This window comes from Marmota flaviventris, chromosome 7 (genome assembly GCF_047511675.1).
Source record: "Marmota flaviventris isolate mMarFla1 chromosome 7, mMarFla1.hap1, whole genome shotgun sequence".
Taxonomy (NCBI): Eukaryota; Metazoa; Chordata; class Mammalia; order Rodentia; family Sciuridae; genus Marmota; species Marmota flaviventris.
This window is the reverse complement of record NC_092504.1, coordinates 52852886-52867722: the sequence shown is the minus strand read 5'-3', so window position 1 is coordinate 52867722 and position 14837 is coordinate 52852886. Positions and strand designations below refer to the sequence as shown.

The 14837-nt window shown below is 35.3% G+C and overlaps 1 protein-coding gene across 3 annotated transcripts in view; it reads left to right on the top strand.

The window, feature by feature from the left end:
* The first annotated feature begins 1200 nt into the window (after window positions 1–1200).
* Window positions 1201–14837, top strand: part of Uba6 (ubiquitin like modifier activating enzyme 6) — a 91873-nt gene continuing 78236 nt past the window's right edge. For all 3 annotated transcript variants that reach the window (XM_071614322.1, XM_071614321.1, XM_027947316.2), the window contains exons 1-2: window positions 1201–1309; window positions 3574–3636. In XM_071614322.1, the coding sequence (XP_071470423.1) occupies window positions 1239–1309; window positions 3574–3636 (134 nt within the window). In that variant the 5' untranslated portion in view covers window positions 1201–1238. The remainder of the gene's footprint in view (window positions 1310–3573; window positions 3637–14837) is intronic.

Below are 14837 nucleotides of genomic sequence, written 5' to 3'. Positions count from 1 at the left end.
GCTTCCAGTAGTGATACTGATGAAATTAGGGTGTACTATTTCCTGTTCACCCATCTACTCACTAGGTCCTAATGTTTAATAGGCATTGAGTAAATACTCAGGGAGAAAAGAAATAGGAAAGGGAAATTGGAATGGGGAAACTGACAGTATCTGTGGGGATGGTTTAGCCAAAAATATTTATACTTGCTAACTTTATAATAAGGAGAAATGACAGGATAAACCTAGTGTTAGAGCAGAACCTTAAAAGAATAGGACATAAACCAAATTCATTTTAATGGTTATGTGGAAAAAGTCCACAACTGAATTGAGAAACCTATCCCATAAGTGAGTATCCATGATGCCAAATAAGAACAACATGAGGTTTCCAAGTTTTGCAGGTATGCAATTTTGAAAACAGAATTGAGAGGTCCAAAGGATAAAACGGTTTTATCTTTCCCCTTATTTTCATATGAGAAGAAATTCTAATTAAGTAAAACTATTATACATTACATAAAATTATGTAATACCCAAAGTATATGCCCATTTTTAAAATCCTGCAGACTTTTCAATTATATGATTGTGTCCAACTATTTTCCAAAAAAAGAATAAAATGGGAGTCAATGGAAAGATATTTAAATGAGCAATCTTTACTAAAACATGTGTTCTGGTAATCTGACATGGATTAGCTCTACGACCTTGTCCAAGCCACAATGATCAAGAAGTTCTTTTCCTTCACCCATAAAATAAAGGGGCAAACTTCATAGCTCTAAAAGCCACCTGATTCTATTAAATATATGACAGCGCCTCTTATGCAGGCCAAATTATTCAAGTGGAAACCCCAAAATCTGGAGCTATCACCAGCTTTTTTTTTTTTAATAAAACAAAGGAGTTTCCTCTACTTGCTATAAAACCAAGGAATTGCAAAGCAGTCTCCAAATTTCGCGGGTCACTAGAGTCCTGTAAATGTGGCTTCTACAGTCAGAGTGACAGGTAACTTCAGTGTTTTAGTTACGTTTGCATGAGACAGGTCCGGGCTCAATAATGCCGGCCACTTCACTCACCTGCAGCAAAGACCGCCCTGTGGCCACACCCAAACCGGAAGCCAAGACGTCCCTGGGGTTGACGGGAAAACGCCGCCCGACTTCCAGCTTCTCCGGTCCCGCCCCCTCTGATGACATCATTGCACGCCCCTTGACCCCCCGCAGCCCCGCCCCCTAGCCTCCCTCCCATAGCCGGCGGCTGTGGCGTTTTGGCGGATTATGGAGGGATCCGATCTGGTGACCGCGCCTCGCGGGGAAGAGGCTTCCTGCTCTTCCTGGGGAACCAGCAGGTGAGAAGATGATGTGGCTGCGGGGCTGCAGTACCCGGACTCTAGCACTCTACTTCCCTTCGGGCGGGCAGGGAGCGCGCGAGAGGCCACGGGCCCGGCCGAGCCGAGCCTTTCCTGGGAGGCCAGGGGAGCGTGCGGGGTGGGTGTGGCAGCGCGCGCTTGGGCCTCTGCAGCCCAAGACTTTTCCTAAGGCGAAAGTCCTCGTCCCGCCTCTTTCCGGGCTTTTTCAGTTCCGGTGAGGGTCCAGCATCCTGCATCCTCCTGGTTAACTGACGTGAGGGGCTCTGACCAGAGCTAGTCTGGCCTAAGTCTCTCGCTGTGAGCTTCTCTGCCAGGTGCCAATCACCTTTCTTTTCATTTTATGTTAAATGAAAGCTAAGAGCGCCACGGTGCATTATCCTCCACTGGGATCATCCTTTGAAAACTATTGCCAGAGCGAACAAGTAAGGATGAATCAGTAGCAGTCAGGGCACCCTGAAGCCTCTGTTGACTATGGTGAAAAGGGGTTGGGGAAAGCCAGGGACAAAATATACTAGATACCTATTCATATATCCCAGTTGGTTAATCTTGTTCTCCTTTGCATCGTTTCCGCCCCTGCAGAATTAAGGCGGGAGATGACCCTGCCTAGGCCCTTACCAAGATTTTAGTTAGTAGTTCCTCTTTCATGAAGCATGTATCCTGTCCTTTGTCATAATACAACTTATCAAATATAGAAATGATGGATGTATTAATTTTAGGTAGTATGACACTGTTTATATACCTGTAGAGTTTCCATTACTTTCAGACTGAAGGATATTTTAAATACCATGGTATTGTCTGCCCTTTTCAGGTCAAATTAACTTGGGAGATAATAGGTAATAAAAACAAAGCTGCCCCTTAAGGTGAAATATTTTTTATTGTCTTACAAATTAAAAGATATTCTTAAAACTTTCAGTAAGGCAGAACTTTCTAAAAAGTAAATGCCAGTTGTAAACATAAGAATCAGGCTGGTTAGAATATAGTTCTTATTTTTTACTAAGCAAGTTTACTCACTAAACTAATTGTGCCCCATGCAAGGAAAAGGAACATGCAAATGTAGTAGCTATAATAGGAAACTGTATAATGAAAATTTTTATTTGTATATTCTATTAGAATGCCAAAACAGTATATTGTGTGTGTACATTGTTTTTATTAGGTGATCTCTTAGAATGCAGCTATCTTCTGGTTTGCTTTCATGAGTGCAGTCAGGAGTTTTGTAATAGTTATCCATTTAATTAACTAGAAGCTGATATCATTTGATGATGCTAATCAGTGTTGGTAAGTAATTGATAACATTTTAATCACATGTGTTTACAAACCCCTTGGCTTATTTATCAATGTCAGGCTTTAAAAATAAGACTCAAATTTCCTGCTATCACATTATTTTCAGAACCCCATAATTGATAATAGTTTTGCTTCCCAGATCCAGGTTTGGATTGCACTTTTGCCAAGATGGTACTAATCTCAGCTTTCACTATAGCTCAGGCTTCTATACCCCGGGCTGGGTAATTGTCTACAAGCCATTTCTGCTTCCCATGTTTCCTACAGATATGATTTTGCTTTGTGTACTGTGCTGTGGAAAAATTGGGACACACTACTGTAAATAATATATCACTGAAGTATATATATTTTGTCACTCTAATAAGTTTTTTAGTTTTTTTTTTTAATTTTTAAAATTCATTCAACAGATGTTTCTTAAGTGCTTCCTTTATGCGTATCATGAGCAGCAGGGGGAATTGAATTCTGTTTGGGTTCCTAATGTTTGGGATACCAGTTAAATATCAGAATATAGTTGTTTTGGCAGGTGTATAAAATCTGTAGGACAGAAAAAATCATACATAAAGAAATAGGTTATTATGTTATATGCATATGTTATAGCATATGGTTAATTCTTTGGGAATAAATGAGTTTATTTAGGAAGAGTGTGATTATAGAAAAGGTTCGCGGGACAAAATTGTTAAAAATATAGATCCATGAGAATAAATGAGCAATAACAAAATACCTCTGAATAAAACAATCATGGGCTGTACAATTTAGTATACAAAAGATAAAGCAAGCAATTAATAAATTTTAATTTTAATACATTTTAAAAATCAATGATAGGTAATGATATATTTGGTATCTAAAACTCTTCAGTAAATCATGAATCTGATGCCGTATAACTGAATATTGCATTCTAAATTGTGAGTATTTAATAACCATATCATACTTAAAGGTTTAGTGTTTTTGTTATTTTTTCCCCTCAGTGCAAGTAAAAATTTGCCCATCATGTCAACAGAATCTGTGGAGATTGATGATGCATTATACAGGTAAGAGCCTCTTGGAAACTTAATTTCCCCATTGTCCTCAAGTAACAAAATAGTATATTTGAAAATGCCATTAGGCTTAGTCAGAATTTTATATGTATATCCTAAGAGTTCCTAGAAGGTTAAAATTAGGGTTTCTGTGTGTGTTTGACTTTGTACTATATGTAATCTGAAAGCTCTAATAAAATTTAAATATCAGTTTCTTTAGATTTGAGTGACAGAACTAAGAGGGATTTTGCTATCCAATACAAAATATACCTATATGGTCTCTGTATAAAAGTTATTAGATTTCCTTTATGTAGTCATAAAAATACACTTTATGTACGTAGAATTTGGAAAGATGGGCTCATTGTGTATCTTGAATTACTCTTTATATGTGTTTATTTTTATTTGGGATGCAGAGTCAGTTGTGAGCACTTTTTTGGGAGTTAATGTATACCATTTGAGATGTTGATTCCAAATTCTGTTTTGTACAATACTCTCAGATAAAAAGAATGGACAGGTGTTCTGTAAATGGTCTCCTGATCACAAAAATGAAGATACCTTAAATTTAGACTCTTGGTCTGTAATTATATTTTTAGTGTCTTTTTAGTCATTTTTCTTCTTGGAATAGCAATTAGCAGCTCCCTAACATCATATTGGCTAAAGTTATTTTTTCTTTTTTATGTCCTTCCAACCTTGTAAAGCTGATGTAAGAAACACAATATACAGTAGACATGACTACATTTTTGTTCATAAAGCTATGTAAATAAGTAGGTTGTAGTTTGCTTGACTGAAAATTGTAGAGCATAGCATTTCAGCTCTTATTAAGGTAAGCCATTTTCTTTTACCTGACAAACATTATCTTTGGGTGTAATTGCTTGCACTTTGGATGCATGTCTTGTTGAAAACATCTTCCAGTTGTTTCCTAATGTGCTTTTTAAAATTTCAATCTCCCTTAAAAAAAATGTTATAGTAAATGCAGGAATCAATTTAAAATGATAAAGCTAGAGGTTTGTGTGGGAACTACTATACTACTCAATGCTGAGTTACTGCTTATAAGTTATCTTATTAGGAATGCAAAAAGTGAATTGTATTATAAAGACCATATGTGAGATTTTCATCAAGAAACAACCTTTATTTTCTCAGATTTAGAAAATTAACCTTTGGGTTGGGGATATAGTTCAGTTGGTAGAGTGTTCACTTCGCATGCACAAGGGCCTGGATTTAATCCCCAACACCCCCCTCTCTCCACCCCCCAAAAATTAACCTTTTATTTTTAGTGACAGTTCTGGAGATTTTTATTATTAGTGACTGAACTAAAAGTTTGGAAGTTGGTTGGGTTTTGTTTGTTTTGTTAATACATATTTATTGCTTAGTGAGAACTAGTATTAGACTTAGGACTTTGGACAGTGATTTATCTTAGAGACACATTACCATCTGTTATATGGTATATATGTCCAAAAAGAACATGACCAAAAGGACACTAAGAATATAATTACAAATTAGGAATCCAAACTTAAGGTGCCTGGTCTGGGGATATAGCTCACTTGGTAGAGTGCTTGCCTTGCCTGCACAAGTCCCTGGGTTCGATCCCCAGCACCACAAAAAAAAAAAACAACCTACAAAACTTAAGGTGTATTCTGAAACATTTTATAATCAGGAGATAATCTATAATATAATTTTCATATGAGAAATATAAAGTATTGTAATATCTTAGTGCAACCAACACATTACTCCTATTTGTGGTGATGCTATTATAAACAAACTTCTAGCACTGCCAGTTGTATAAAAGCATAACACATACAATTAAAAGCAGCACATAATATCAATAATGATAATGAGCATCTATGTTCTGGTATATGTGTTTATTATACTTTTTTGGTGTTAATATTTTAGAGTGCATTCATTCTACTTATTAAAAAAAAAAAAAGTTTACTGCATACAGTATTCTGTGTTACACCAACCACCTCATACATCTAATTTACCATTTCTCATGTGGTTGGTTTAATCTCGTGTTGTTTTATTCATCATGGTACATGTTATGGTTTGGATATGAGATGTCCTCAAAAGCTCCTGTGTAAATACAGGAACGTTTGGAGCTGAAATGATTGGATTGTGAGAGTTGTAACCTACTAATCAGTCCATCCTGGTTTGAATGCAGTGGGTGGTAACTGTAGCAGGTGAAATGGCTGGAGGAAATAGGTCACTGGGGGCATGCCCTAGATGGGTTCATTTTCACTATAGCTCCTTTCCCCCTTTCCTTTCTTTGCTTCCTGACCAGTCATGAATTGAGCGATGCTCCTCTGCCATATCTTTCCACCGTGATGTTATATTACCTCATCTTGGGTCCAAAGCAATGGAGTTGTCTGCCAGGGACTAACATCTCTGGAAGCATAAGTCAGAATAACTTTTCCTCCTCTAAGTTGTTCTTTTGGGGTATTTTGTTCATAGCAGAGAAAAACGAATACATCCCTTAAGCATACAAAATGCACTGCTAATGTCAAAAAGAGGCAGTGTTGATCAGTTGATTTGGAAATGAAATGAAAATTTATTGAGGACTACAAGGGTGGAAAATCAGTGATTATTGCTCCCCTTTCAGGCATGTCACATTCCACCATAGCTAAGATCTTGAAGGATAAGAGCACAGTGACAGAAGCTGTTAGAGAATCTGCTTCATTGAAAGAATAGAGAATAACAGAAATTCAAGATGGGCCCTTGTGAGATTTGGAGAAACTTCTCATGATGTATGTAGATTGAAGCCAGATACAGAAACATTCCTATCAACACCATGATAATTACAGAAATTAAAAACCAAACCCATCTTTGATTTTAAATTTACTGCTAGCTCTAGATGATTTTTAATGATTCAAGAATCATTATTTATCACATAATATAAAAGTGAATGGTGAGTCTGCACATGCTGATGTGAAAGACATTTAAAGAACTTTTGGATACTCTGATTTTTGAAAGAAAATTGCTTGCCAGAGCAAATCTTCAATGCTTGAAACTCCCTAGTCTAGAAATAGATGCTATATCATTTAACTTAGATAATAATAAGCTATACCATCTAGGTTAGTATAAGTACACTCTTTCAGAAACTATTTACATTGTGTTCACACAATAACAAGATTGCTTAATGACATATTTCTCACAATATACCTATATCGTTAAGTGACTCAGGACTTGTACTTTCTGAATTCACTGAGATATTCATATGGCTTTTCCTCCCCCTTTCTATTTTTGGTTTCCTAATATTGTAAGCTACAATGATTAGTTTTAGAACATTATATAATCCTTGCATTCTATTTAGGGGATAAACCAAATTTAGTCATTGTCTTAAGTTTGTTCAGGCTGCTATAATAAAATACCTTATACTATGTAAACAGTAGATATAATATTGCTCACAATACTGTGGGCTGAGGAAGTCTAAGAATAAGATGCCAGCAGATTTGGTGTTCAGAGGGCTTTCCCTCTGCTCTGGATGATGCTTTCTTGTTGTGGTCCTCACATGGCAGAAGGAACAAATGTACTCTGTCAAATCTCTTTTTATAATGGCACTAATCCTATTGAGGGCTCTGCCCAAATCAGTTCCTAAAACTAATTCCCAAAAACCCTCCCCCATCTGAAAACCATCATATAGAGAATTCAGTTTTAACAGGTAAGTTTTAGGGTAACAGAAACATTTATACCATAGTTCTCATATTGTATTTTTACATGCTTGCGTGTGTGTGTATATCTCAATTTCAGAAATTTTTGTGTCTATGTATGTGAAGAATATTGATATAGAGCGTTTCTTCAATGATTTTTTTCTCTTGTTTGGTATCAGGGTAATATTATCTCATAGGATGAGTTGAGAAGTTTTCTTTTAAGTTTTTAAAAATATTTGTCATTGGAGTTGTCTTTGTGGGAAAGTTTCAACTGCAGATTCAGTTCTTTTAATAGATACAGGGATATTCAGAGTATATATTTCATGTTGAATGGTATTTGATAGTAGTATCATTTAAAGTACTATCATTCAACTCTGTTCTCCAAGAACTAGCTTTAAGTTTTGTTGATTTTTTTTTTCCTCTGTTAGTTTTCTGTTTTACATCTCATTGATTTTTTTTTGTTCTGTTTTAAGTTTTTTCTTCTGCTTATTTTGAGTTTAATTTACCTTTCTTAGTTTTTTTAAGGTAGAATTTAATATGATTGATGCTTGAGACCTTTTTTACTAATACTGTTGTGCGTTGCTTAAGGACTCAGATACGTTCTGAGTAATAAATATTAGGCTATTATGTGAACATTAATGAAGTGTGCTTACACAGAGTAAGATGGCTACATCATTATTAGGCACTGTAAACTTATGGAACCACCATATTATATGCAGTCCATTATTAACTTAAATGTCATTATAAGACAAATATCCATTACATACCAAACATTTCCCTCTAAACTCTGCTTTATCTGCATCCCATTTATATGTTGTTTTCATATTCATTCAGATCAGAGAACTATAATCTTTCATTAGATTTCTTTGACCCCCGAGTCATTTAAAAGTGTGTTGCTTGATTCCCAAATACTACTGAGGATTTTATCCAGATACTGTAGTATTGATGATTTCTAATTTTTCAAATTTTTTAAATTGACAAATATCACATGTATTTTGATATGTACCACATGATGTTTTATTATTATGTACATTTCACAATGACTAAATGAAGCTAAATTAACATTTTCTCATGTATTTTGCCCTTTTTTGTAGCAAAAACACTTTTTTTTTAAAGAGAGAGAGAATTTTTTAATATTTATTTTGTATTTTTCGGTGGACACAACTTCTTTATTTTTTATTTATTTTTTTATGTGGTGCTGAGGATCGAACCCAGTGCCCCGGGCGTGCAGGCCAGACGAGCTCACTACCGCTTGAGCCATATCCCCAGCCCCAATAAAAACACTTTTAAAAATATATTCGTTTTTTATTCAGCTTACTCACTGCTGTGACTAAAGATCTGATCAGAACAATTTTAGGGGAGGAAAAGCCTATTTGGGGGCTCATGGTTTCAGAAGTCTTAGTCCATAGAAAGCCAGCTCCATTCCTTGGGGCTCAAAGTGAGGCAGAAGAGTGTGGTAGAGTAAAGCAGCTCACATGGTGATCAGAAAACTCTTTGCTTCCAGATATCCACATATAAAACATATTTCATAGCCTGTCTCCAGCATCCACTCATTCAATCCCATCAGGGATCAATTCACTGATTAGATTAAGCCTATAACCCAGTCATTTCTCTTCCAAACCTTGCATTGTCTCACACATGAGCTTTTGGGGGACAACTTACATCCAAATCGTAACACTACTCTCTTAGCAGTTTTCAAGAATATAATTCTGTCCTTAGTAACTATAGTTAGCATGAGATTGTAATTCAGTAGACATACTTTGTATGGCTTGGATTTTATTTAAAAAAAATTTTTTTTTCAGAATATGGTCTGTCTTGACCAATGTTCTAAATACATTTGAAAAAAAAAATGGGTTCTGTTGTTTATTGGATTTTTCTATCAATGTATGGTCAAATTGAATGATAGTATTGTTCTTATGTTCTGCATGCTTATTCAGTTTATGTCTACTTTTTATATGAGAGGGATGTTGACTGTTATAGTGTTTTCATGGGTTTCTTACTTCATTTCTATCAGTTGTGATCAGGGCATAAATAGAATTGTTATGCCCTCTAGGTGTATTCACCCTTTTACTTTTAAGCTATTTGTATCTTTACATTAGACTCTTTATAAATAGCATATTATTAAGCTTTTTTCTTTTTCTTTCTTTTTTTCATACTTGTAGTTTATTTTTTAGCAAATAAATAAAAACAAATATTGTACATTTAAAAATTATACAGTGTGTCATTTTGGTACATATAGTGTACTATTTAAATCAGGTTTAATATAGTTTATTGATAATGAAAATATTCAAAATCTTTTCTACTAGTTTTTAAAAATATATTGTACATGGTTGTTTTCCACAGTCATCCTACTGTACAATAACACATCAGAACTTCTTGCTCCTATCTAACAGTAATTTAGTACCCTTTGATCAACCATTTCCCATCTCCTTTCCTACTACTCATGACTACCATTTCTGCTCTGAGCTTTTTCAGACTCTACACGAGTGAGATTATACAGTACTTATTTTTTCTGTGCCTAGTTTATTTCACTTATCCTAATAATCTTCAGTTCTGTCAATGTTGCTGCAAATGACAGAATTTTATTCCATTTTATGGCTGAATATTATTCTATGGTATTTATCCATGTGATGGACACTTCGATTGTTTCCATTTTGGGGCCATTATGAATAGTGCTGTAGTAAATATGCGTGTGTAAGTGTCTCTTTGATGTACTTATTTCATTTCTTTGAGATATATACCCAGTAGTGGAATGGCTGAGTTTCTCAAATGAATTGTTTGAGAAACTCTCATACCATCTTCCCTAGTGACTCTCTCTACTCATAAATGTTCTTACAGTGTGCAAGAGTTCCTTTAGTTCACGTTCTTACCTACTCTTAGTCTTTTTGATAGTAGCCATCTTATTGAGATAAGGTAATAATCTCATTATTTTTTTTTACTATGTGCTAGGCTCTGTGATTTATTCTTTTTTTTTTTTCATTGTGATTTTGATTTGTGCCTTCCTGTGGTTAGTGAGCTGTCAAATGCTGTTAAAATAAATAAATAAATAAAACTGAGAAAAACAACTTTAAGGAGGAAAGATTTATTTTGGCTCATGACATCAGAGGTTCCAGTCCATAATCAACTGGCTCCATTATTGCCCACACCCATAAGCGTGCTCTTATTCTGGCAAAATTGCAAGTTTTTCAAATCTTTATGCTCTGGTTTTTGCTCCTGATTCTCACTGTAAATCTTGTTTAAAGCAGGCAGCATTGCCCGTGCCACAGCCAGTATGCTGTGTTGCCTTGAAATTTCCTCTGGCAAGTTAATTATTCCATCACCTTTAAACTCCGCTTCATAGAAAGTCTTAGGGCACAAATAAAATGTAGGTAAGTTCTTTGCCAGAAAGTAATATCAAAGCCTTGTAATCCAGTTCCCAATGTTGTCCTCATTTCCATCTGAAACCTCAAGAGTGTGCCCTTTGCTGTTCTCATTCCTATCATCATTCTGGACTTCTGAGTTTATCCCAGAATCCAACCATTAAGTCCTTTTATAGCATCCTGAGCTTTGTCTAGCCTGCTCCTCCAAAGTTTTCCAGATTCCTCCAAAAAACCAGTTTCAATGGCTTCTGAACCATATGGTTAGGTTTAGTCACAAAAATGACCCCACTTGTCAGTACCAGTTTTCCAGTTTAGCTATTATTGCTAGGACAAAATACCTGAGAAAATTTAAGGGAGGAAAGATTTATTTCATCTAATGGTTTCAGTGGTTTAGTTTACTATTTCTTGGAGCCTTTGTTTTTTGGCCTGTGGTGACACAGAACATACTATCCTGGTAGAGAGGGCATGGTAGAGCAGAGCTGCTCACTTCATAGCAGCCAGGAAACAGAAAGTAAGCCAAGGTCCGTATACTCATCAATGGCATGTCACTATTAACCTGCTTCTTTCAACTCCACCTCCCAGGGTTTCCACATGTCACAATAACACCATCAGCTGGGAACCAAGCTTTCAACACACAAGCTTTGTGGAACTTTTAAGATCCAAACCATAACAGTGATGAAGTACATTTCTTTCTTAGACCTCTTAGCCATTTGTATGTCTTTTGAGAAATGACTGGATCTGTTACACATTTTTAATTGGTTTACTTTATTTTTTTATATTGAATTTCTTAAGTTCTCTATATCTTGTTAACTCCTTGTCAGATATATAATTTGCAGATATTTTCTGTTTTCTTTTGCTGTGGAGAAACTGTTCGCTTTTACTTTGTTTCCATTTAAGGTATTGCCCTATTAATATTCTAAAGCATTTCCCCAATAGTTTCATCTAGTATTGTGATAAATTCACATGTAAAATTTAAGTCTTTAATCCATTTGGAGTTGATATTTATAACTGGTAGGGAAATAGGTTCTAGTTTCATTCTTCCGCATATGGATACCCAGTTTTTTTAGCACCATATATTGTCAAGATTGTTCCTTTTCCAGTGCTTATTCTTAGTACCTTTGTTAAAACTCAACCATAGACACATGGTTTTATTTTAGGGTTCTTTGTTCTGCTCCTTTGGTCTATCTCTATTTTTATGACAATAACATGCTGTTTTTATTATTACTGTTTTATATTTTGGGTTGAATTCAAGTATATAATGCCTTTGAATTCAAGTAGTGTAAAAACTTTGTTGTTTTTTTATCATTTTCTTCAAGATTGCTTTGATTACTTGGGATTTTGTGTTTCCATACAAATTTTAAGATTTTTTTTTTTTTTTTAAGAATATCATTGGCATTTTGATAGAGATTGCATTGAATCTGTAGATCATTTTTGGTATTCTGGCCATTTTGACAATATGATTCTTTCAGTCTGTGAATGTGGGATGTTTTACCCTTGGTATGGGGTGTCTTTGTCCTCTTCAATTTCTTCCATCAGTGTTTTTTAGGTTTTATTATGGAGTTTTTTTTTTAATCTTTTGTTGAATTTATTCCTATATATTATTTATTCTATAGCCATTGTAAATGGATTTGCTTTCTTGATTTCTTCAGAGATTTGCTAATGGTCTGTGGCAATATTTCTGATTATGTGTTACAACTTTGCTAAGTTTGTTTATTAGTTTTAATAGTTTTTTGTGGGAATCTTTGCAGTTTTCTATATATAAGATCATGTCATCAGCAATCAGGGACAGTTTGCGTTCACATTGTGTCTTTCTGTTATCTGATGGCTCTAGCTAGGACTTCTCATACTATGTTGGCTAAAAGTTTTGAAAGAGTATATTATCATCTTGTGGCCTTTTATTTTCATTTGCTCTGACAATCTTTATTTGCATTGTTTATAGGATATATGTTTAACAGTCAATCACTAAGTATCCATGGGGATTATTGATTCCATGATACCCTACCCCTGTGGGTACCAAAGTCTACATAAAGATGCTCCAATCCCTTGTAAAATGGCTTAGTTATTTGCATAAAACCTACACATATCCTTTGGTATACTATAAATCATCTCTATGTAACTTATAGTGTAAATGCTGTGCATATAATTGTTATATGTTATTTTTGTGGAGTAATGACAAGGGAAAAGGTCTGTACGAGTTCAGGCCATACACTTTTTTCTGTAAATATTTTCAATACACAATTGGCTGAATCAGTGGAGACATAATCCATGAAACATTAATGCCATTTTTAATTTGTTTTCTATTGACTAGTCCCATTTTTGTTACTGTTTGTTTTAGTTAGCTTTTATGTTACTGTGTCCAAAATATCCTGCAAGCCAGGCACTGTGGCACAGGCCTGTAATCCCAGCAGCTTAGGAGGCTGAGGCAGGAGGATCGTGAGTTCAAAGCCAGCCTCAGCAAAAGCGAGGTGCTAAGCAACTCAGTAAGAACCTGTCTCTAAATAAAATACTAAAAAAATAAAATAGGGCTGGGGATGTAGCTCAGTGGTCAAGTGCCACAGAATTCAACCCTGATACCCTTTCCACCAAAAATATTCAACAAGAACAACTTAAGAGGACAGAAAGTTTATTTAAAATAGAATGCAGGATCTCAGAGGTATCAGTCAATGCTATTGCTCTGTGACTAAGATAAGGGAGTATGTCATGGAAGGAGGGCTTAGGAGAGGAATGCTGCTTAGTTTATGAAATGATGAGGAAACAGAGAGAGTGGAAGAGACCTCAGAAAGAACAACCCTTCCAGGGCATGCTTCCAATGACCCACCTCCTCCTACCATGCCCACCTGCCTACAGTTATCTTCTAGTCAGTCTGTTCATAGTAGGATAAACTGATTAGGTTACAGGTCTCACAGTTTAGTCATTTTACCTTCCAATATTCCTGCACTAACAGGGGCTCATATCCAAACCATAACATTCTATCCTTCCCCTTAAAAGCTCGTGTCCATCTCATAATGCAAAACACATTAAGTCCTAATCTCTAAGAGTCCCATAGTCTTACACAGTTTCAGCATTCCCCAGTCCAAGTCCAAAGTCTCCTCTGAGACTCAAGGCAAACTCTTCGCTTGGAACCCCTTTAAAAATCAAAAAAAAGTTATATATATTATCTCCAATATACAGTAGCACAGAGAAAGCATTCCCATTCCAAAAGAGAGGAAGTGAGGCGCGGAAAGAAGGGATGGGGCCAAAACAATGCAAAAACCCAGCTTGGCAAACAGATCCTATAACTGCATACAACACCTAAGACACAAGGCTATGATAATTATTTTCAAAGTACTTTTGCAGCCCTGCCCCTTTGGCCTTCCCAGTTGTAGCATACACCAACTGATTTAGCCTGGTCCTCTCCAAAACCCTTTCAATATATTTATCATTTCCAATATTCTCCATGCTTTTGTATAAATTCATATTACCATCTGATATCATTTTCTTTGTGCCTGAATGTCTTCCTTTAACCTTTCTTATATTGACAATTGGCCGGCTGTAAATTCTTTAAACTTTTATTTTTTTAATACGTATTTTTGCTGGGTATCGAATACTAATTCAACAGTGTTTTATTTTTTGTATTTAAAAATAAGTGTCATAGTCTTCTGATTTGCACTGCTTCCTGGAAAAAAATCATTTGACATTTTACCCTTTCCCATACATAATATCCTTAATTTTCTCTAGACACTTTTAATTTTTCTCTTCATTCCTGGCTTTATAATGTGCCTTGGCATAGTTTGCTTTACATTTCTGAGTCTGGAGTATGTTTACATTGTGGTCTTTGAGTTTATAATATTCCTGGAAAATTTTTAGCCATTAGTTACTCATATTTTCTTTTTCTTCTCCCCCCCCCCCCCAGTTTCTTTCAGGAACTCTAATTTCACTTATATTAGGCACGTCTCATAGCTTACTAATGGGCTTATTTGTGTATTTTGTTTTGTTTTTCCATTTTAAAAAAAAAAAAATCCCTGTGTTTTATTTTGGGCAGTTTCGATTTCTGTACCTTCAAGTTCTCTTTGTAGTATTAAATCTATTGTTAATTGCATCCAGTATATTTTTCTTCTTCACATTTTATAGTTTTAATCCCTAGAAGGTCTGTTTATGTTTTTCTTAATGTTCTTGAGCATATGGATCATATTTATAATTGTTCTAATGTCTTTGTCTTCTAGTTTTGTCATTTATG